Source organism: Oryctolagus cuniculus, chromosome 9 (assembly GCF_964237555.1).
Source record: "Oryctolagus cuniculus chromosome 9, mOryCun1.1, whole genome shotgun sequence".
NCBI lineage: Eukaryota > Metazoa > Chordata > Mammalia > Lagomorpha > Leporidae > Oryctolagus > Oryctolagus cuniculus.
This window is the reverse complement of record NC_091440.1, coordinates 72,733,679-72,756,144: the sequence shown is the minus strand read 5'-3', so window position 1 is coordinate 72,756,144 and position 22,466 is coordinate 72,733,679. Positions and strand designations below refer to the sequence as shown.

Sequence of the window (22,466 nt, the reverse complement as noted above, 5' to 3'; positions counted from 1 at the left end):
GGGCAAGGCATCTAAAATCCCTGGCTTATTTCTGTAATTCAACCACTGTCTAGAAGCTTGCATTCTGAAGCACTGGTTCTGATAAGGGCCTCATTATCAGGTCATGGCACCTTCATAGCATCACTTTGGACTAGGTCACTGAAATAAATTAGTTTATTCCAGGTGTATAATAGTGTACTTAAATATTTTCAGTTATTTAATAAAATACCAAAGAATTGTAGTTACCACCTATAGAATTCATGATGAGGGGCCAGCGTTATGGCAGTGAGTTAAGCCCTGCCTGTGACACTGGTTCGAGTCCCAGATGCTCCAATTCTGATCCAGAACCCTGCTAATGTGCCTGGGAAAGCCGTGGAGAATGGCCCAAGTGCTTGGGTCCCTGTACCCATGTGAGAGACCCACTAAAGAGGCTCCTGGCTTTCTAGCCATTCGGGGAGTGAACTAGTAGATGGAATATCTCTCTTTCCCGCTGCCTTTTAAATAAATAAATCAATCTTAAAAAAAAAAAAAACAGAAACTAAAGCCAACTTGCTTTAAAGTTTTCAACAGACTACTTTCTGGAATGGCACTGGTGTGTCAAGATTTCCTCTGGGGAGGGGAATTGGGAGTTACTATTATTTGCTGCAGTAAGTGGACTTTTTTTTAAAAAAGATTTATTTATTCATTTGAAAGGCAGAATTACAGAGGCAGAAGCAGAGAGATGGCCTTCCACCTGTTGGTTCACTCCCCAGATAGCTTCAATGGCTGGAGATGGCGCCAATCCGAAGCCAGGAGCCAGGAGCTTCATCTGGGTCTCCCAAGCAGGTACAGGGGCCCAAGGACTTGGGCCATCTTCTACTGCTTTCCCAGGCCATAGCAGAGAGCTAGATTGGAAGTGGAGCAGCTGGGACTCGAACTGGCGTCCATATGGGATGCCTGCACTGCAGGAAGCGGCTTTACCCTCTATGCTACAGCGGTGGCTCCTTGGATTTCTTTGTCAATCACTATCACTGCAGCGCTTTGATATTCAATTATACCCATAATTTAAAATTAAAGTCTTAGCGGACAAGCAAGAATAACCAGATCAGTCTCGAGTGACACCTCCAGCCCTGCCACAAGCCCTGGAGGTTACCCAAAGCCTGCCCTCAGAGGGGCCCTCAGGGAACCCAGAGGAAGGGCAACCAGTCCCAGGCCACTGCCAGGCCTTCTAACTGTCCTGCTCCCAGGGAGCGGAGCCCAGAGTCGCGTAGAACGCGCAGTGGCCCCGCGCCGACTTCCGCTTTCCTGGCGCGCGCGGGCATGGCGGGGCGCGCGCGGGCTGGCGGCCCAGGCGGCGGCGGCGGCGGCTGCAGGGGCCCTGGCCCGGGCGCGGCCCCCCCCGCCCCGCCCCGGCCGCGGGGGCGCTCCCTGGGCTTGACTGTGCGGGAGGGCGTGGCGGAGGGCCGGCCGCGAAGATCGCGAGTGTAAGCGGCCGCCCCGACCGCGGAGGGGAAGCCTAGCACTGGCGGTGGAGCCCGAGCAGGACGCGGCCACGACGGCGCGGCGGTGAGCACGATCGGCTTCAGGGAGTCCGCTGTGAGGAGGGTGCGGGGCGCTAGGCTGGCCGGGGCTCCCGGCGACGTGACCTTCCCGGGCGGCGGGGAGGCGGCCAGTCCTCTGCACACGTGCCGCGGGACCCGTGCGCTGGCGCCGGCGTGGCCGGTCGGACTCGGCGGAGGCGCTGGGCTCCTGGCGCTCTTCCCTCAGCGGCCAACTGGCTGGGGAGCGTCGTCCTCCTCTGCCCCCAGGAGGTGCAGCTGGGGTGCCCCGCGGCGCTTCTGAATGGAGATTCTCGCCTGCGGAGTGGGCTGCCGGGCAGTACGACCTGGAAGCCGCCTCCTGGACCTATTCCTCGCCAGTCCCCGTAGGACGCGCGCCTCGCTGGGCTCCGTAGCGGCCAAATTGGTTTGCATCCCAGCGCCGGGCTTGGGGCGCCCAGCTTTGGCCTGAAGCTGGAATCTTCTCGCAGCGCTTCGTGCCCCGTGGTGGGAAACTACGGCTTCATCGGGTTCTCCCATCTGATCAGTTCATTTCCCCAGGGACCAGAGACATGCGTGGTCGCCAGCGCCCCTGTCTCTCCAGAAGTCGGGCAATGGAGAAGTTTGCAAGCGGGGCAAAGGACGTTGAAAGGGTTGTTTTTCTATCAAGGGGTAGAGCCAACTCACCAGCAGTTGTAATGCATGCTGCTCAATCTTGCTGCCGCCAAGCCCTGACTTGTCCAAGCCCTAGCTTCGCAGAATCTGAGGTTTTGCACTCCTCCTCTGGGTTAGTTAGCACCCGGTGATAAATTATTTGAAGGGTTTATTGTATTTACCTGTGGCTTAAGGAAGGGGGTTGGAGTCAAATGGAACGTGTGGGTGGGTCTGATGTGCCTTTCCTTCCAAATTAAGAAGCGTCCAACCCTCATGAGATGAGCACATTGAGATTCATCCGAAGGCCCAGGGACCTTCTGTGCGTGCCCCTGGCTACCCAGTTGTTTCCATCCTGGCGTATTCTGGAATTCAGTATTGGTTTGTAGGCATAGACTTTGAAAGATGAGACTTTTTGAGCTGAATCATTTCTTTTTGACCTTGGAAAAGACTTTGTCTTCCTTTGGTCTCAGTTTTCTCTGGAGAAAGAGGAGATTGGATCGGGACCCTGAAATTCTTTTCTAAGAAGATACCTGCTGTCTGCCATCTCCTCGAGGTTGCTCCTTCGAGGTTACTCGAAGTAGTGAACTATACTCTGTGTCTAGGCTTCCCCATACCAGAAGATCAGTGACTTGTACAGTAAATTGTTCTTAGTTGGTTTATGAAGTACTGTGCTTTTGTTGCTGGTGGCTTGGAGTTGAGTCATTGGCAAAACGTATCTAGTGGTTGAAACACTTCTTGACCACTGTAAATTTCTGCTGACGTTTAGGATGACGTCAGTGTTCAGAAGGACGTTGGTATTTATGTCAGATCAGCACCAAGCTCCTCAGCCCCCTCCTCTGAGTGGCCTCACTGGGGTTACTCCCCTGCTTCCTGTCACGAGGAATGAAAATTGTTCCTTGGGTTCATGAGTTAGTCACTTACATATCAGAATTTATTTTTTATTTATTTATTTATTTATTTATTTTTGACAGGCAGAGTGGACAGTGAGAGAGAGACAGAGAAAGGTCTTCCTTTTCCGTTGGTTCACCCCCCAACGGCCGCTGCGCCGGCCGGCGCACCACGCTGATCCAAAGACAGGAGCCAGGTGCTTCTCCTGGTCTCCCATGCTGGTGTAGGGCCCAAGGACTTGGGCCATCCTCCACTGCATTCCCGGGCCACAGCAGAGAGCTGGACTGGAAGAGGAGCAACCGGGACAGAATCCGGCGCCCCGAATGGGACTATAGGATTAGCCTATTGAGCCGCAGTGCCGGCATACATATCAGAATTTGAAAACCATGTAACAGAATTGGTTGTTTAATGTTTGTTAATGAGCTGTCCTTTTTTGGTTTTCAGAATTAATTTTATTTATTAGGAAGGCGGAGTTACAGAGAGAGAGGGGGAGAGTCAGATCTTCTATCCACTGGTTCACTCCCAAAATGGCTGCCACAGCCAGGGCTGGGCCAGGCTGCAGCCAGAGCACCCGGAACCCCATCCTGATCTCCTGTGTGGGTAGCAGGGGCCCAAGTACCTGGGCCGCTTTCTGGTGTTTCCCAGGCCATTAGCAGGGAGCTGCATGGGAAGTGAGGCAGCCAGGACTGGAACTGGTACATAGGTGGGATGCCTGCATCTCAAGGTGGCAGCTTAGCCTGCTGTGCCCCCTCCTTTGTTTTCCAGTCAAAATATATTAAGTCTGTTCCTTGACAACAGTTGATTTTTCTTTAAAGATAGAGAATAGACTTTAGTTTTCTCAGACTCCTAGGTTACAACCCAGTCCCACCAAATCAAGAGTTTCTGGAGAGATGCTGGCAGTTTGCATATTTAACAAGTGCCCTCAGTGGTTTTTATCAGATTTGGCTGTAAAGGCCCAGGTGTAGCACTCTAGAGTGGCTCTGTGGCCAGGTCTTCCTGGCTTCTCTGGGGCCCCCTGAAGCCTGCTGACTCTCAGGTGATGCTGGAGTGCTCTGTGCTGATAAGAGCACCATTCCTGCTTTGTTGAGAGGACGTCCCTGCAGTTTACAGTGACAGTGGCACAAGTGGCTGTTCCTAATTGCCTTTGTCTCCTGATGTTTTTATTATTCACCTAGTGCAGTTGAGGGGCCACCTGGCTGGCACATGTCCCCTAGCCCTGGCTGCCTGGGTGCTCCTTTCTAGACCACCTGTCTCGACCTCTTCTCAGGCACTTGGCCTGGGCTGTGTCTGAATTTAGAACTGAACCTAGTGGACACAGAGTTCAATGTAGGCCCCTGAAAAACTCTTCTGCTGCGGTCTGGGATATGTGTGGCTGTTACTAATTCGATGCTCAGCTTTAAGGTTCTTGGAAAGTGACTGAAGTTCTGCTGGGGGCTGGAACTTTGATGCTCAGAGGAATTTGGATCTGTCATTTTTTTTGGGGGGGGGCAGTTGATCATTGAGCTACACTGACACCTTGGGCCCCCTTCCTTTAGGGCAGTGGGGGGTGTGTTTCCCAGCCCTCACGAGGGGCGCACAGGTGTCAAGCACGAGAGCTGTGGGGGCTGTGCTAACGGTGAGCTCTTGCCTCCTCCCAGGGTTATGCGGTGCTTGTCATAAGCTCCAGGGAGTTGCCCTTCACCGAGACCAGCAGCATGAAGTCCAATCCCGCCATCCAAGCTGCCATTGACCTCACAGCCGGGGCTGCAGGTAATCCTAGAGAAACCCCAGTTCTCAGTGTGCCTCCACTACCTTTTACGCAAGATCGAGTGGATGTGGTGTGAAAATCTGACCATCATCACCCCAGAGGCAGTGTGCTTTCACAGAGGGAATCCATTTAACAGGGGTGTGATATTGCTGAGAGCAAAGCAGAAGGCAGAGTATTTATTGTATTAAAAAACATCTCAGCTGAGAGATAAGGTCCCTTGTCCACATGGCTGGGTTGTGGAGGTGACGCCAAAGCTGACCATGGTCAGGGCCTTCATGGTGCAGCAGTCACACCCTGCTGTCTTCCCGGGGAGACCCCAGTTAGAGTTCTTACCAGCACAGAGAAGGAGAGGAGGACAGCCTTTAGAAATGAGACCGATACTTGACTGTGTCATAAAGCCAGGAAGGGAGAGGGCATGGATTTGCAGGGAATGAGCACTCTGTGAAGGCTGAGCCTGGCGGCCTGAGCCCAAGGGGAGACCGAGGTTACAGCACAGTGCAAGCAGCTCAGCCTGATGCTAGTGACACAGTTGGGCACGCGTGCTGCTAACCTGGTTCTCCAGGGACCTGTGTCATTGCAGGGTCACAGGGATGCTGGCTTGTTCGGGGTTCCCACACGGAAACCCTGCCCTACCCTGGCCTCCCATGTGGCAGAGAGCCTGCCGCCCACTGCTTTCTTATCCCAGGGCCACAGATCAAGTGTGACTGGGGGCCACACTGCCCTCATCCTGTCATCCACCCAGTTGCGAAGAAGAAAGCATTCAGAGCCGAACAAAGTATTTTTCCATGAATCAAAGGTCGGCTAATGAGGAAGACTGGAGAGAGCATATTACACTCTGATAAGGGGCCCTGGCTAGGGCGCCTCTCCAGGGTGAGAGACCACAGGAGTGTCCCAGCCACACGAGCAGGGAACTAGGCTGCCTTCCACCTAGTATCTGTCCCACCCTGGCCCCTGCCCCTACCTGGTCTCTTGCTCACTGCGTGCATTTGGGTTAGTCCCTTATGTGGCCATGGGGAGAGCAGCAGCCCCAAGCCCTGAGCACTGTGCCCCCCACCACGTGCCACACTGCAAGGGATGCCCAATGTGCAGATGGCGACACCATCTGCTGGCCCCTGGGTGCCTCTTTCCATCCTGCAGCAGGAGGGGGTTTAACCAGGCGAGAGGGGCTCAGCTCCTGGTATTTAATGTCTTCCTGGCAGCCGGTGGAAGATCTGGGGTCCGTAGTGACAGTGAAAAGGCTTCCCCTCTCCTGCTGATGTGCCTGGGGGCATGTGGGCACCCCTGGACACATAATTTACAGTCAGTTTTAAAATGTACCTGACTGGTGGTGTTGGGATCCTGGTGTGGTAGAAATTTGCTGGTGGTTTCCTTTCTTCCTTTCTCTCTCTCTCTCTTTATCTCTGGCAGTTATAAACATGGATCAGGTCTTTAGAGGGTGCTTCACCAAGTTTGTGGAACATGCATATTTTGAATAAATTATAAGTATGTGTGAACTTGAAAACTTTTTTGCACCAAAATACACTTCCAGTTCCATTTTCCGTGAACTTGAAGGGCCCTTGCATGTACTGGCACTGTCCTGGTAAGCGTGGTTGGTGTCCTCGCTGATGCACAGCTGCTGTGGGTGGGCTGACATCCCTGACAGCCAGCTTCTGTGCAGGTGTGTGGTGGTCGGGGGCTGGGCAGGGATGTCCATTAGCAGCTTCACCTGCATCAAGGCATGTGGAAACATAAATGAGGAGTAGTAGTCCCACTTTGGAGGGCCCGAGTCTTTATTTGTTTTAGTTTTTAGATGTATTTATTTTGAAAGAATTATAGAGCAACAGGGAGAGACACCTTCCATCTGCTGGTTCACTCTGCAAGTGGCCACAGTGGCCAGGGCTGAGCCAGGCCATTGCCAGGAGCTTCTTCCTGGTCTTCCCTGTGGGTGGCAGGAGCCCAAGTACTTGGGCTGTCTTGTGCTGCTTTTCCCAGGCCATTAGCAAGGAGCTAGATAGGAAGTGCAGCAGCTGGCTCTCGAACCAGCAGCAGCTCCACCTGCTGTGCCTCAGCACCGGCCCCAGCCATCTGAGGTAGAAGACCCTTTAGAGATTGCTGCTCTGGTGCGCACTGACCCAGAGAGGGACTGTGGACTTATTCTAGGGTAGGTTACACAGCAAGCTAGTGTCTAGACAGGGCCAGGATCTGGTTCTGCTGCTGTTTTTGGTTTAGTTCTGCATCCCTGGAGGTGAAGGTCAGGTTGACGCCTCTCTGACCTGACTCCTTGATGCAAAACTGCTGGGCGTTGGGACTTTTGGTGGGCGGTGGCCAGGAGCAGAGGCGCCCAGGTGGTTTCTGGCCACAGCCGACTGTGGAAGTGATTAGTCTGTAAGGCAGAGCCGGCTGTGGCCTGAGGTGACCTGGGTGCAATGTAAGCGTGGCGTTCTTTGTGTCTCTCCTTTTCCTTTCAAACAAATCTTCCCCCAGCAGGCAGGTTTTTCGTGCAGTTCCTGTGCTCCGAAGGGCCGGGGAGTTGTCACTGTCCCTATCTGTGTTTGCTGAGGAAAGGCCCCAGCAAGGGGCCTCTTGCCCTCGCCGGCTTGGGTGCGGCGTCTGGCCGGAAGGTGGTTAAGGCGACTGGCTAATTATTGAAACAGAGCAGCACTGATCTGCGAAGTTACAAAGCCTTACAGAGAAGCCTGGGTAGTGATGCAGGAGTTAGGAAGTCACCACTTTGTTGTGCTGAGTGTGCCTTCGCAGCTGGAATATGGTAGTGTAGATCAGTGAAGTTTCTTCTCAATCAGAAACCACTCGGGGGCAGGCCTTGTGGCGCAGTAGGATAGGCTGCTGCTTGGGAAGCCCGTGTCCCAGCACTTCCTAATGTCCCTGGGAGACAAAGAATGGTAGCCCAGTTGCCTGGGTCCCAGTCGAAGATCTGGGTGGAGTTCTTGGCTTCTGGCTTCAGCCTGGCTGTTGTGGCCATTTGGAGAGTGAACCAGTGATAGAAGATACCTCTCTCTGTCTCTGCCTCTCTCTCTCTGTTTCCTCATCTCACCTCTTTCTATCACTCTGCTTTCTAATATATCTTAGAAACAAACAACCCCACCACCACCACCACCACCACCACCACCATAAAGTCTTTATGATGGGACTGTCTTTGAAACACATTTCCCCACCCTGTTCACCTGAACCCATGTTGATTCCTCCAGAGGGCTTGGAGGTTCTCACCTCTGCTGAGGTGGACCGAGGGGACCAGGTGAGGGCCTTGTGCTGCGTCAGCGGGTGGTGGCAAGCAGGAGGGCTGGCAGGTGCACACAAGGTGACAGACTGTGAGGGGCAGCCTTATGGTGAGAGCACCTGCTGTCTCAGTCAGCTTCCTGCACGAGTGAGAACTCACACCCAGAGAGCCTCATGGATTCTCTCAGGGCTCAGTTACCTCCCAGTACCACCTCAGTGGCACTCGGATTCCAGCAGAGTCTTGGAGGGGACGTAGGCAGATGGTTTATGAAGAGACAGCACGTGCCTTCTCTGTGTACAGATGAAGCATTCACTGGTAGAGCTCAGAAACTGAGGAGCCTTGCCCTGGGGTCTTCAGGGATTAATTAGGCTCATGTTTACCACCAGGGCCTCTGTTATTTTTCTGATAGCCATGGACACCACTGGGCATTGTGCTCTCCACAGCTTTCCCCTTCCACTTCCCTCCCAGCACGGTAACTGCTGTTTGTTAACCGCTCATGTAGCAGGTGCTGCGCTGAGCCTGACTCCTCCATCTCTGTTTGGTCCTCCCCTCATCTCGTGAGGTGGGCACAGGGGAGGAACTGAGGCTCCTAGGTTCCGTTGCTAGCTCAGGATCTCACAGCAAAGCCAGGCTCCAGCCCTGGGCCCCTGACCCTGTTGCCAAGGCCCCCAAACATGCCACACACTGAGCCTGGGGCAGCTGAGCACATGGCTGGAGCTCCCCCAGGGCGGGACTTGGGTGCGGGACACAGTGGGAGCTCGCTTTCAGTTGTTCACTGGACCGGAAGGAAGGTTAAGGGGGAAGTGGAGGCAAGCTCTGGTGTGGCCACGTGTCCACAGCAAAACAGGAGCTCGACAAGTCCCGTGTCCTGGTTCCAGGGGGCACAGCCTGCGTGCTGACCGGGCAGCCTTTTGACACGATGAAGGTGAAGATGCAGACGTTCCCTGACCTGTACCGGGGCCTCAGTGACTGCTGCCTCAAGACCTACGCCCAGGTGGGCGTCCGCGGCTTCTACAAGGGGACCAGCCCAGCACTAATCGCCAACATCGCAGAGAACTCGGTGCTCTTTATGTGCTACGGCTTCTGCCAGCAGGTGGTACGGAAAGTGGGGGGACTGGACAAGCAGGCAAAGCTCAGGTGAGTCAGGACGCTCACTCTGTCTTTTTTGGTTATTTGAAACACCATTAAATGGTCATGATTTTTAAAAAATACTTACTTGAAAGGTACAGAGAGAGAGCTCTCATCTGCTGGTTCACCCCCCAAGTACTCTCACTAGCCAGAGTGGGGCTGGGCCAAACCCGGGAGCCAAGAACTCAATCCAGGTCTTCCTTGTGGGTGGCAGGGACCCAGCTCCTTGAGGGACCCAACCTGCTGCCTCCTGGGCTGCACATTAGCAGGAAGGGGGAATTGGCAGTGGAGCTGGGACTTGAACCCAGGCACTGTGGCAGCTTACTCACTGTGCCAAATGCCTGCCTCTCTACGGTCATGATTTTAGTGATATCTTGAGGAGAAGAATGTTTCTTTCATAAGCTGCCTTTTGATTACAAAGCCATACATTGTGGTGGTATAAAACTAGGAAAGTGTGTTATGTGTCACATTAAACAGACTCTCTGGGACTCTGCCACTGAAGGGGCCCCACCCCTAACTTCAGTCCCTCTGGAGAAGGCTTCTCAAATGCCGGTAACAGTGCTGCTGGTCTTGTGGCAGAAGTGCAGGGCTAAACCAGATGCGCAACTCAGGACTCAGGTTTTGGTTTCCACTTCATCAGCAAAACAGTATTGGAAGAGGTTGCCTGAGCTACATGGGTTTGAGGAGAAACTTGGAATTCTAGGAAAGGTAGAAGCATCTGAGAGGATGCAGGGGACTCTATCTTTCTTCGGCTGAGCTTCCCAAGCATCAACCTTGGGCGTGTGCGTGGTCTTCCACTGGGTCTTTATCCTGCAGACTAAGAAGAATTCAGAAACCACTGGGATGTTTAGCCATTCCTCCTTTGAAGATTGGTGTACTCAATATCATTTAAAATTATTATATTAGCTTCCTGGTTGCTGGGGGGCAATCTCATGGGTGGTCCTTGTAGGAGTTTGAAACCCTGTTGCACCTGCAGGCCTCACACTTCTAAATAGATTCCTTGTACACAGCAGGAGAAGCCCAGAGTGGCAAGATGAGCCCTTTTGTGTGCAGGGAGTCTAATGTGATGGGTGGAACTTATGTTGCCTTTTCTTTTTTTAAAGATTTATTTATTTTTATTTGAAAGATGGAGTTGCAGACAGAGAATGCGGGACAGAGAGATCTTCCATCCGCTGGTCTACTCCCCAAATGACTGCATTGGCCAGAGCTGAGCTGATCTGAAGCCAGGAGCCAGGAGCTTCTTCTGGGTCTTCCACGTGGGTGTAGGGGCGCAAGGACTTGGGCCTCTTCTGCTGCTTTCCTGGGCCATAAGCAGAGAGCTGGATCAGAAGTGGAGTAGCTGGGACTTGAACTGCTGCCCATAGGGGATGCCGGCACTGCAGGTGGATGCTTGGCCTACTGTGCCATAGTGCTGGCCTCCATATATTGCCTTTAGAATTTCTTTTTTTATTTTATTCTTTATGGGAGACAGAGATCTGTCACCCCCTGTTTTACTCTCCAAATGCCTATAACATCTGGAGTTGGGCCAGGCTGAAACCAGGAGCCAGCCACTCAATCTTGTTCTCCCCAGTGGGTGGCAGGGACCAAAGTGATCACCTGCTGTCTCCCAGGGTGTTTGTTAGCAGGAAGCTAGCATCAGGAACAGAGCCGAGACTTGGACCCAGGCTTTCTGGTATGGGACACAAGCATCCCCAGAGCACTCTGAAACTTGTTTTTTAATGGCTTGGAACTGATGAAGGTCACCCAAGGAGACAGTGGAGCAGGCGAGGCGGGCTGTGCCCTGGTGCTGTGTGTCCAGCACAGTGCTGGCAGGGAGGAGGGAAGGAGTAAATGAGCCAGACACGGAGGGTGGTGTGCCACAACAAACGGGCAAAATGATAGGTGGCTGCAGCTTTTTCCTCACCAGAGGGAGGGACCTTGTCTTTGAGACCTGGGGTTGAATTCTTTAGCATCCTTAGCAAAGACAGAAAGGCGAGAGAAGACAGGGAGACAGTAAGTGGCGCTGAGTTCTGGGAGAAGGACCGAGCCTGCCCCTCTGAGCTGGCCAGCCCCCTGGCCAGAGGACAGAGGACACCCAATTGCTGTCTCCAAGTACGGGCTGGGGAATACTACCTAGGGTACCTTGTAGGAATCACACTGGCACATTGAGTTCCCATCGTGTAGGTGTCACTCAGTCGGCCAAGACCCCCATGAGTTGTGCGGTGAAGAAGCTGTTGTGCTGAGTGTTGCGCAGCCAGCACGCTGATCTGTTTGGAGCCTGAAGACTTTTCATCTACCCTGGAGAACAGTGTGTGCTTGTTCCCTGCTGAGGAATTGCCACCCCTGTGTTGCCAACACTCTGACGTGTGCATCGCACGTGTGTCGTGTCTCACACCCCTCACTGTGACCCCATGAGGGCAGGAAAGCAGGCATCTCCATCTCCTACAGATGAGGAAACTGAGTGGAAGAACTTGCACCCTGAGCCCCTGCCTGGTCTTTCCATCAGCCCACACTCAGGGCTCCGGCTGATTTTGTAGGGGTCCGATCTAGAGAGGAGGGTGATGAAGAGGGTGAAGAGAGAGCCGTGCTGCTGAGGGCCTTTTGTGAATTTTTGCAATCACTCTGTAAATATTTGTCTCTTCCTGGTGTTGACATGGCTCCTCGTGGTGTTCTGCCATGACCTTTGACCCGACGGGGTCTCACACAGTGGGAGCGTTCAGGTCATGTTTGTGGAGTAGGTGACACACAGAGTTGCTGCTTCCAACATCCCCTGCTGCATCTGTTGCCATTTAAATTTCACTTCTATACATTTACACCCCATGTAGAACCAGGTGCATGTGCACCGTATGCCTGGTAGAAGAAAGCATTTATTAGAAAGCCAAAGTCCACTGCCAACCTGATCTGGCCTTGGCCTTGTGCTGTAACAGGCCAGTGCTCCGTCAGGTGTCTGAGCACTTTCTGCGTCTTAGGTTGAGGAGCTGTCGTGGTTTCCTGGGTGCACCTTTGCTCTGGCAGACTCTGCAGGATCTGGGTCCTGACCATCCTTGACTGTGGCCTGTCAGCAGGCTGACTGCAAGACAGCACAAAGGACGTGAAGCTTCAATTTGAACAAGAGAAGTAGTGAAGCGAGGAGCAGGGAGTAGACTGACAACCATGGGTCGCTGTCCGTGTACTGGGAAGCTGTGTGCAGGTGCGCCTGTGTGCCTGGCTGGCTCCTGCCTCTTCCTGGTCTTAGGTTTGATTCTCTAAAGTGAAAAGGAAGTCTGTGTTACAAACAGTGTCTTTCTCCTGCAGGAAAGCTCCCCCACAAGCCAACTCTTCTAAGAAACCCATGTGTGTGAGAGTCTGCCTCAGCCCCTGGACAGCCCCCCTCACATCCTTCCATGGCACAGAGCCTAGACCACCAGGGAGTAGGAAACCAGGGCCAAGAGTGGAGGCCACCCTGATTTCCTGCTGATACTCAACACTGGTGAACCTTTAGGACCCTGGAATGTGGGAGGTCCCTTTGTGGTTTTGCTCGTAGTTTGGAGAAAGGTGGTAGGGGGCCTCTGCATAGGGCAGACAGGGGGCTTTTGGAAATCTGGAAGGGTGGTCCAGGAGGAACAGCAGGAAGCTGGCATTTAAAGGGTCAGGGAACCAGCTCCGGTCTTCCTGCTTGGGGAAGGATCGGCCACCTGAAGTGCAGACACTGCTCTGTGAAGAGGAAACACTGTCAGGGCTGGGGTGGGGGTGGGGGGTGTGTCTTCTGAGTGTCCTGAACTCTCAGACAAGTCTTCCTGGCTTTTCCTTACTCTTGAGCCTTCATCGGGCTGCAGGTTCAGAGTCTGCAGTGACCCACATGAGTAGGATGACTACTTCTTGGATGTGTGTGCATCCCCCCTGTGGTCCAGTCTGGGATTGCAGCTTAGCCATTCCACCCAAAACACTGAGTGTGCACATTTGCACTGCTTCACCTGCCCCTGGGGCCCTTGCACCCTCTTCTTCTCTGTGTTGCTGAGGTCAAGGAGGTCATTGGCTGAACTAGCGAATCTTTGCAATGCCATGACTTTCTGGTTAAAAATTTACCCTGGAAGTTCTGTGATGTGTCTGGTTGCTCCAGGTTGGGTTTAGGGCATGGAGGAATGGCTTTGGAACTTATTTTATTTATTTTTTGAAAGCATATTTTTTTTTACTTATTTGAAAGAGTGGCAGGGGAAGAGAGAGATGAGAGCACGAGAGAGAGAGAGAGAGAGAGAGAGAGAGAGAGAGGTCTTCTATTTGTTAGTTCACTCTCCCAAATCTGCAACAAGCAGGGCTGGGCCAGGCCAAAACCAGGAGCTGGTGCTGGGTCTCCCAGGTGGGTGACAGAGACTCGAGCACTTAGGCTCTCACCTGCTGCCTCCCAGGGTGCCATGAGCAGGAAGCTGGATGGGAAGCAGAGGTGAGACTCAATCCCAGACACCTCAGTATGGAATGTGGAGGTCCCAAGTTGTTGTTTGAGCCTCTGTGCCACGATGCCTGCTCCAGAACCTGGTTTTACTTAAATCTTACCTGGCCACTACACAGTAGTATGAACAGTGTGTATTTTGGGGCAGTGTTGGTGGGACTATGGGAAAATATGTCAGTTTTTTTGGCTTTATTTTGTTTGCCATTGTGTGTATCTTATCCTGGGCTGCTGTAACAAAACACTGTAGACTGGTGGCCTAAACAACAAGCATCTCTTAGAGCTCAGGAAGCTAAGAAATGTTAAGATCAAGGAAGCACAGTCCCAAAGGGACAAATATCATATGTTCTCCCTGATCGGTGACAACTGACTGAGCACCAAAAAGGAAACCTGTAGAAGTGAAACGGACAGACTGTTGATGAACAACTTAATACTTTATCCTTTTTAAGCCGGCGCCGCGGCTCACTAGGCTAATCCTCCGCCTAGCGGCGCCGGCACACCGGGTTCTAGTCCCGGTCGGGGCGCCGGATTCTGTCCCGGTTGCCCCTCTTCCAGGCCAGCCCTCTGCTGTGGCCAGGGAGTGCAGTGGAGGATGGCCCAGGTGCTTGGGCCCTGCACCCCATGGGAGACCAGGAAAAGCACCTGGCTCCTGGCTCCTGCCATCGGATCAGCGCGGTGCGCCGGCCGCAGCGCGCCAGCCGCGGCGGCCATTGGAGGGTGAACCAACGGCAAAGGAAGACCTTTCTCTCTGTGTCTCTCTCTCTCACTGTCCACTCTGCCTGTCAAAAAAAAAAAAAAATACTTTATCCTTTTTAGTATTTTTTTTGTCCTACTTAATACTATTGGTTGAACTCTGTAATTAACACACAATTATTCTTAGGTGTTTAACTGAAAAGTGATCTCTGTTAAATATAAGAGTGGGAATAAGAGAGGGATGAGAGGTACAATATGGGACATGCTCAATCGGACTTGCCCCAAATGGTAGAGTTAGAAATGTGCCAGGGGATTCCAATTCAATCCCATTAAGGAGGCATGTACCAATGCCATCTCACTAGTCCAAGTGATCAATTTTAGTTCACAATTGATCACACTGATAGGTCTAAGAGTCAAAGGGATCACATAAACAAGACTAGTGTCTGCTAATACTAACTGATAGAATTAAAAAGGAGTGAACAATCCAACATGGGAAGCAGGATACACAGCAGACTCATAGAATGGCAGATGTCCTAAACCACTCTGGCCTCAGAATCAGCCCTTAAGGCATTTGGATCTGGCTAAAAAGCCCATGAGAGTATTTCAGGCTTGGAAAGCCAAGACACTGTGGCAAAAACAAACAAACAAACAAACAAACACCAAACCTTCACAACCTCAGCTAGGCAGCCTTCCCTTGCTGTTACTTGGAGACTGGTTCCAGAACCCCTGTAGATACCAAACTCCATGGATGCCCATGTCCCTTGTAGAAAGTGGTTAGCACCCACACATAGCCTCCCGTGGACTCTTGAGTGAGCTCCAGATTACTTATAATAAACTAATACACTATAAATATTATGTGAATAGTTGTTAACACTCTTAGGGAGTGATGACAAGAAAAAATGTCAACATACTCAGTAGCCATGAAGTCCCCCCCACCCCCGGATATTTTCTGTGTGTGGTTGGCTGAATCGTGGATGAGGGGCCTCAGATGCAGGGGCCACTGCACCTGATGCCTGCCCTAAAGCCATCTCCCAATGCCATCATGCTGTGGGGTTGGCTTCATCACGGGAGTGTGCTGGGGGACGAGGACATAAGATCCATTATACTGTGTTGAACTCCGAGTCTGGATGTGGTGATTGGGCGGACTCCTGTTGGGATTCAAGCGCCACCTCGTGGTAGCTGTGAGACTTTAAATGCTGCACCTATCATCCACCAAGTCCCCAGGTGGGGATCAGAGCCACAGCACACGCCGTGGTCCCGGACGTGCATCTGAGCTTGAGGGGTGGGTAACGAGTAACAGGCCTCCTGTGCTTCGGCTTGCAGCGACCTGCAGAACGCGGCCGCTGGGTCTTTTGCCTCTGCCTTTGCCGCGCTGGTGCTTTGCCCTACGGAGCTGGTGAAGTGCCGCCTCCAGGCCATGCACGAGATGGAGACTTCAGGGAAGATTGTCAACAGCCAGAAGTAAGTGCCGCCCCCAGAACCAACTCCGGCTCTGTTGCTTGGGGTAGCCAGTGTGGTTTTCACTGTATTGTGCTAAAATGAAATCACACATGCGGAAGCAGATTGATCTGCTCTGACTCTAGATGCTGCCGCCCCAGTCCCAGTTGATGGTTTTCTGAGAGCTTGTCTCAGGGCCGTCCCAGCCCCTAGAATGTCTGAGGCCCATGTTTAACACCCCGGCAGTGGGGATTCACGAGCTCAGTTTCCCTTTCGGCCCCTGCGGTGCCTAAGGCACCATCCTGAACCAGAGAGGAGCTGAGCCTTCCCAAGTGCCAGTTTAGAATCTGAGCTGGATATTCCATGCCCTTTCCCAAGTTTCACAGAGGGGTTCAGCCTGAGCACCCCAGATCCCATAGCTTTATCTCCCTCCCCAAGCCTTCCAGCCTACCTGCAAAGGGTCCGAGCTCTGAACACAGTCAGCAAAACCTTGAAAGTCTAGCAGCTCACCGGTGTTCAGGTTGCTGCCCAACTCAAGTATTGAGAGTGGGCCCTCATCACTTGCGAGGGTGCACACGCCAGACACAGCAGGACATCTGAATTAGAAAGTTGTTATTTCATTCCTAATCATAATCTTGACATCCGGCTGGCCAAAGTTCTGGTCGAGGACATTGCTATGGCTAACTCGAAGCCTGCTGGGAAAAAAAAAGACAGAATGACAGCTGTCTGTCTTCGCCCAGCAAGAATGGGATTTGTCACGGTGCCTTGTTTTCTGCACCCTTGACATTCATTACATCCTGTTTGAATCTGTCTGTCATTGCCTGGAAGCCCAAGAGTGGAAATCTTTTAAACAGTGCAATACAGAATGCGCGCAGTGTCACAGACAGCCGTCGCAGGGTGCAGTACTAGCAATGTGACTTTGTAACTGGTGCCCAGAATAAGAGAGAGCACATTAACAGCACGCGGGTCCTGCTCTCAGGTTCCATGGCAGTGATTTGCAGATGGTGCAGTCAGCCCTAGGTATCTGTGGGGAAGTGGTTCCAGGACCCCGTCATGGGGTGCTCCTGAGCTCTTACATACATGGCAGAGTGTTTGCATAGTGCCTACACGTACCCTCTCAGTTGCTCTAAATCACCTCTGGGTGGCACAATACCTAACGCTATGGCAATGCTCCATACCTTGCCATTTCACGATCTTGTTTAGGGAGGAATGATGAGACCAAGAGTCTGTATGTGTTCAGGACAGAGAATGCTTTTTCAGAGTATTTTCTGTCCTTACTGGTTGAACACACACAGGTATGGGAGCTGACTGAGAGGTGTACCAGAAGGACACAGGCACCCTGCAAGGAAAAGAGAGCACTGGCTGGCACAGTAGTGACCCCGAAGAGCACTTGTGGCTCAGGTTACGACTCGGATGGGAAGGCCAGTTCCCTGTGTTGCACTGGGTGACTCGGTCACGTTTGGGTTTGGTGGGGGGAGAGGCGCAGGAAAGGCCCGACCAGTGGGGGAGGCCTGATGGGGTCCTCTGGAGCGCTCAGAAGGAGGAAGATCTTAAAACGCTTGTGCTGCTTGGTTCTGTGTGTCCCCAAGCAGAGGCCCTGCTGAGAACAGAGTCACCTGGAATGTGCATTCCTCGCCTTGTTCCTAGTCAGGATGAAACCTGCCGCAGTGCCTGCTGCAGGAGGGGGCAGAGTGAGAGCACGAGGTGTCCTGTGTTCTGGCTGTAGTACAGGCAGGCCTCTGATCTGCCCTGGTCACAGGGCACTGTCCACTTCCTCCAAGAACCACGTTCTTGGTGCTACCTTGTCTTGGTGTTTTTGCATCCCAGGAGCTGTAGTTCAGTTCTAAGTGTTTCTTTTGTCTTTGCCCTCAGCTAACATTTCCTCTTCTGCTCATTTCTCTGCACTAAAAGGAAAACAAACCCTCCACACCTACACATAGGCCCTAAAACACACCAGTAGGGTTGAGGTTACTAGGAACCGAGAAAGATAAAGGACTGGGCAGATACTGCTCTGTTTTATTCTTGCTGAGTTTAGACAACTCCTTATTGTAGTTAGTTTTCACTGACTCACTGTTGAAGACATGGCTGTCAGCTCATTGACAGCTTGGTGATGTGACTTCTAGAAATGTCTGCATCCATTTTCATGAAAGTTCTTTACCAAGAACAGTTTAGGTGATAGAACTCATTGTATAATAACTATCTGTGCCTCTCCAAGAGAGCTCCTTCCGAGGTGGATGCCTTTGTTCTCAGAATTCCTGGTCTGCCCTTTGCAAAATCAGCTACTTCCTTCCAGTGCGTACTCGGGGCTGCTGGTTGGATTTGGGTGGATTGCTGGCTTCCCCACCCCCTGTAACTGTGTCTCTTGCTCTGTGTCTCCTCCTAGCACGGTTTGGTCTGTCGTGAAGAGCATCCTTAGGAAGGATGGTCCCTTGGGCTTCTACCACGGACTCTCAAGCACTTTACTTCGAGAAGTACCAGGCTATTTCTTCTTCTTTGGTGGCTATGAACTGAGCCGATCATTCTTTGCATCAGGGAGATCAAAGGATGAACTAGGTAAATGCTTTCATATCAACAGCAGTGGGATAGGATGGTGTCTACTTCCTGGTGGAGTCTCTGCTCCCTGTGCCCTCTGGTGAGGGCAAGTCCATGTGGCCCTGGGAAGTTTCTGGATGGTGAAAGGCAGCCCTGTGGCAGGTGCTCACTAGCACCCTCCTCAGGACATGGCTGAGGCAGCAGGGTCCAAACTTCTTCACTGCGGTAACATTGGTTAATTGCTCTGGATCCATTTTAGGGGGAGAAGAAATAGCAGCGATTCCTCTCTCCGTGGGGAGATCCCCTAGAAGGACTCTTGTAATAAGCTTAAAAGATTGGGTCGTGCCAGTGCCACAGCTCAATAGGCTAATCCTCCACCTTGTGGCGCCGGCACACCGGGTTCTAGTCCCAGTCGGGGCGCCGGATTCTGTCCCGGTTGCCCCTCTTCCAGTCCAGCTCTCTGCTGTGGCCCGGGTGTGCAGTGGAGGATGGCCCAAGTGCTTGGGCCCTGCACCCCATGGGAGACCAGGAGAAGCACCTGGCTCCCGGCTTCGGATCAGCGCGGTGCGCTGGCCGCAGCAGCCATTGCAGGGTGAACCAACGGCAAAGGAAGACCTTTATCTCTCTCTCTCTCTCTCTCACTGTCCACTCTGCCTGTAAAAAAAAAAAAAAAAAAAAAGACTGGGTTGTACATCTTGTGTTGCCGAATATTGAGCTGTGTGGTCCTTTTTTAACTTCTGTTCCGCCACTTGGCACCACTGTGTGAGGCATGTGAGTGGGTTTGTCTTCAGTGTCTCCCTTCAGTGTGTTGGGTCTGTCTGGGGTTAGGTGAGCATCCAGACTTGGTTGTTTTGGTTCTTCTGCAAAGGAAGAATCAGGGCTCTTGGGTGTTGAACTACTAAAACCCTTCAGGTTGAGAAAATTTTGTGTTTTGGTGACCTCAGTTCTCACCTACCATGAGAAGGCACTGCCATGCTGCTGGGGCTTGTGGTTTTTCTAGCCCGGGCCCCAGGGATGCTGCAGGGGCCCCAGCACTTAGGTGAGCACCTGAAATACAACCCTCACGAGGGCTTCCCGACCAGGCAGCCCCTGTGTAAATCCTACTACCCAGCTTCCACAGTGCCCTCATATTGTGCTTGCAGTGGTAGGAATTTTAGCTTCACCTGTCTGTAGCCACTATGCCATTGACCTCTGGAAATGTCTGTTCTTAAGACAAAATACCATTTGCTGTGTTTCTTCTCTAGGTCCTGTGCCTTTGATGTTAAGTGGTGGAGTTGGTGGGATTTGCCTCTGGCTTGCTGTATACCCAGTGGACTGCATTAAATCCAGAATTCAAGTTATGTCCATGTCTGGCAAACAAGCGGGATTTACCGGGACTTTGCTAAGTGTTGTGAGGAATGAAGGTGGGTCTGCTAATGGCAGAAATAGAGCAGTGTCTAGGGTGACACCCACACCTCTGCTAGTCCTGCTGAGGTTGGCTCACATGCGTTCTTTTCTCTATGCTTCGTCCCCTCTCTGGCCGGGTGTGGCTCCACGTTTATGTCTTTGTTTCCAAACCGCCCCTCCCCATATTTTTTAGCTTATTTTCATTATTCTTGAGAATAATGTGCCTGGGTCAGGGACCTGGCACAATTCTTTGGCCTAAGTAACCTGGATAGAGTTTTTAAGGTGTGGATTTTGTCAAAGGGGATGATGCTTTGAAGTCAACACCTCCTAGCTGATGTAACACAGACGTTATCACTCCGCTGTGCCAGGAGACCTGATACTTGCTTATTTCTGTCAGTTTGTTTAGGAAAACCTTCCATCACGTGTTGGTTTTCAGTGCTGTTTTCTGTATTCGTAAGTGTAAAGATCCCTGTTGTTGAACTGTGTGGGGTATCCCCACAGAGGGGATTGTCATGGTCTTTGACTGCCATTTTGTTTTCTAGGAATAGCAGCCTTATATTCTGGACTGAAACCTACTATGATTCGAGCATTTCCTGCCAATGGGGCACTATTTTTGGCCTACGAGTACAGCAGGAAGTTGATGATGAGCCAGTTCGAAGCATACTGAAGTGTCTTGGTGGGCCTGGATCCAAACACAGGGAATGAGGACTGCAGTTCATCTCAGGGTTTCGCGGAGGATGAGACTGTGTGGAATGAGTCTGATTTCTTGGGAAATCTGTTTTTGTCTTCCTTTCTTCTGCCCTAAGTCTTAAACTTTATGGAAGGACCTCGATTTTTACATCCTATAATTTCTATCTAAAATTTGTATTGAAATTGAAAAGCTGGTGCTCTTGCCCTTGGTAGAATGTACGAGTACAGGTGGCTCTTTGCTCCCAACCTCGAAGGTGAATGTGGTTCTGTCAGGGCACTTGCATCAGCCTGGATGCATTACATGCAGTTTGGGTGGGATTGAGTGAATGGAAACAGTGTGGTTTAATGTTAAATCTCAATTATCAACAGAAAAACCCAGAAGTGACTATTTTTCATGAACATGATTATAAATAATTGCTTAACCTATTCTAGATACAGGGTCTCTTTTAAAGTCTGCTTTACCTGCATACTATGCTAAGTGGTTAAAGTTATTCAAAAGTTTTCATATGGTATGTTAAAAACTAAAACATCCATGTAGATTACTAAGGGCATAACCTGCATCCTGGTGTGGTTTCCACATTCTTGCTATTTCTGAGTAGTCATCCTGGATTTTCCAAGATGCTCTCCTTCTACCTTAGTGCCATGTATTTTCTAGATGGGACCACAGCCCATACTCCAACTGTATTGCAGCAGGTGGCCTGGAAGATAGGGCCTTTGGGAAGCAGTGTGGCCTTCACCAAATTCCCTTCTCCCAAAGAACTTCCCCCAGCTGGAGGTTGGAGTGGTAGTGCGCTGGGGTAGGAGTGAGCTGCTGTGCTTTGGTGAAGACCCATGTGGCTGGCATAGGTATTAGCTACCGCCTCTGGCTTGGGTAGGGTCCATGCTGTCCTGTTGGCCTGTCTGGGATGGTTGATCCACTCTGAAACACCCACTGTCCTCTCTGTCTCTACTGATGGGAAACCCTTCCAGGGAAAAGAATGCCAAAATCAAGAGAAGTCTTTGTTTACTGGCTGGTGACTGAGGGGCAGAACTGGAGGATGATCTCCTCCCCTGTCATCTAGAAAGAACCACAGGCTTCTGCCCCATAGGCAGACCCACCTGCAGCTTAGCTCTGGGTCCGAAACTCCCCAGCATATGTCCCCAGTGAAGAGCTGCCTACATTTGGTAAGTGTTCTCAGTAAGTTATAATGATGACTGTATGTGGGGTGTGACTTTATAAAGCAATAGAACATAGAAGCACCTTATTAAACCTGCCAAATGTATGGTTATATCAACCAAAACCACCACTCAAGCCTGTTAGTCTGATCCCCGCAGGCTTGCTGATGGGCAGCTGCTCTTTGGCCATGTGGAGTAGGAGGGTCATTCTCGTCACCACTGGAGTGTGCTTCAGCATCCTCTGCTGCTCCAAGACCAGCAGGCTCTCTCAATAAAAAGTGTTGTTAGGCAGCCTGGGAGGCTGAGAGCCAGAGGCCAACACAGCAGAAACAGTCCTTGCCTGTATCTCCTCCATCCTGGCAGAATGGAAACATTATGTGAAACCTCTGGTTTCCTTAAGCTTTTTGCTCTCCCTGAGGCCTCAGTGGCAGCTCTTAGCCATGGTGCTAGAAGCAAGAAGGGGCCGGCACATGGGCCAGGGGTGGGCCTGGAAGTTGCTTTCTGTTTGCTTTTTAAGAGAAAACCAATTTTTGACTTGACTTTTCTCTCCATACTTTACTGATCAGTAGCTACTTAGTGGTGCTTCCCATGAATGGGCCTGGATGGAAACAAAACAGCAGAAGGGGCTGCTTTCCTGCAGGAAGTGAATTGTTGTAGCGTCTTCCATCCCAGGAGCTCAGCAGAGCAGCCCTTTTGGTTTGGGGTCTTTGCAAATTGTCTATTCTAGGCTTACCTAAACATGCTCAGCAGAAACAGTCTGAGGCAGTGGGAGTAAGGCCGGGAGATCTCAGTCAGGAGGATTTTTTTCATTCTATTTTTAAATTCATGGTTCAATTATACCATTTTAGATCTGTACTCCAAAGAAAATATTGTGTTTAAAGAAATGTGTTTTGAAGAATTTGAGTGTTCTATCATTAAATTATTTACCTACTACTTGAGTCTAAGGCGATGTTTGTTTATGTGCTTTGTATCCATACTGAGAACCAACAGTCAGGAATAGTCAAGAGTGATGTATAGTAATGTTTCCAGGTGGTAGTTTTATTG

The 22,466-nt window shown here is 51.4% G+C and overlaps 1 protein-coding gene and 1 long non-coding RNA gene across 2 annotated transcripts; one reads left to right on the top strand and one right to left on the bottom strand.

Annotated features, from left to right (window-relative positions):
- Positions 1-1,503: 1,503 nt before the first annotated feature.
- SLC25A15 (solute carrier family 25 member 15) lies at positions 1,504-22,355 on the top strand. Its single transcript, XM_008274503.3, has 7 exons — positions 1,504-1,524; positions 4,676-4,787; positions 8,878-9,136; positions 15,546-15,683; positions 18,043-18,212; positions 19,436-19,594; positions 20,120-22,355. The coding sequence occupies exons 2-7, from the start codon at positions 4,733-4,735 to the stop codon at positions 20,242-20,244; spliced, it is 906 nt and encodes a 301-aa protein (XP_008272725.1). The 5' UTR covers positions 1,504-1,524; positions 4,676-4,732; the 3' UTR covers positions 20,245-22,355.
- LOC138843818 (uncharacterized) lies at positions 11,957-18,044 on the bottom strand. Its single transcript, XR_011378836.1, has 2 exons — positions 16,111-18,044; positions 11,957-12,351 (listed from the first exon to the last, which is right to left on the bottom strand). It is a non-coding gene; the product is annotated as an uncharacterized lncRNA (long non-coding RNA).
- Positions 22,356-22,466: the final 111 nt, after the last annotated feature.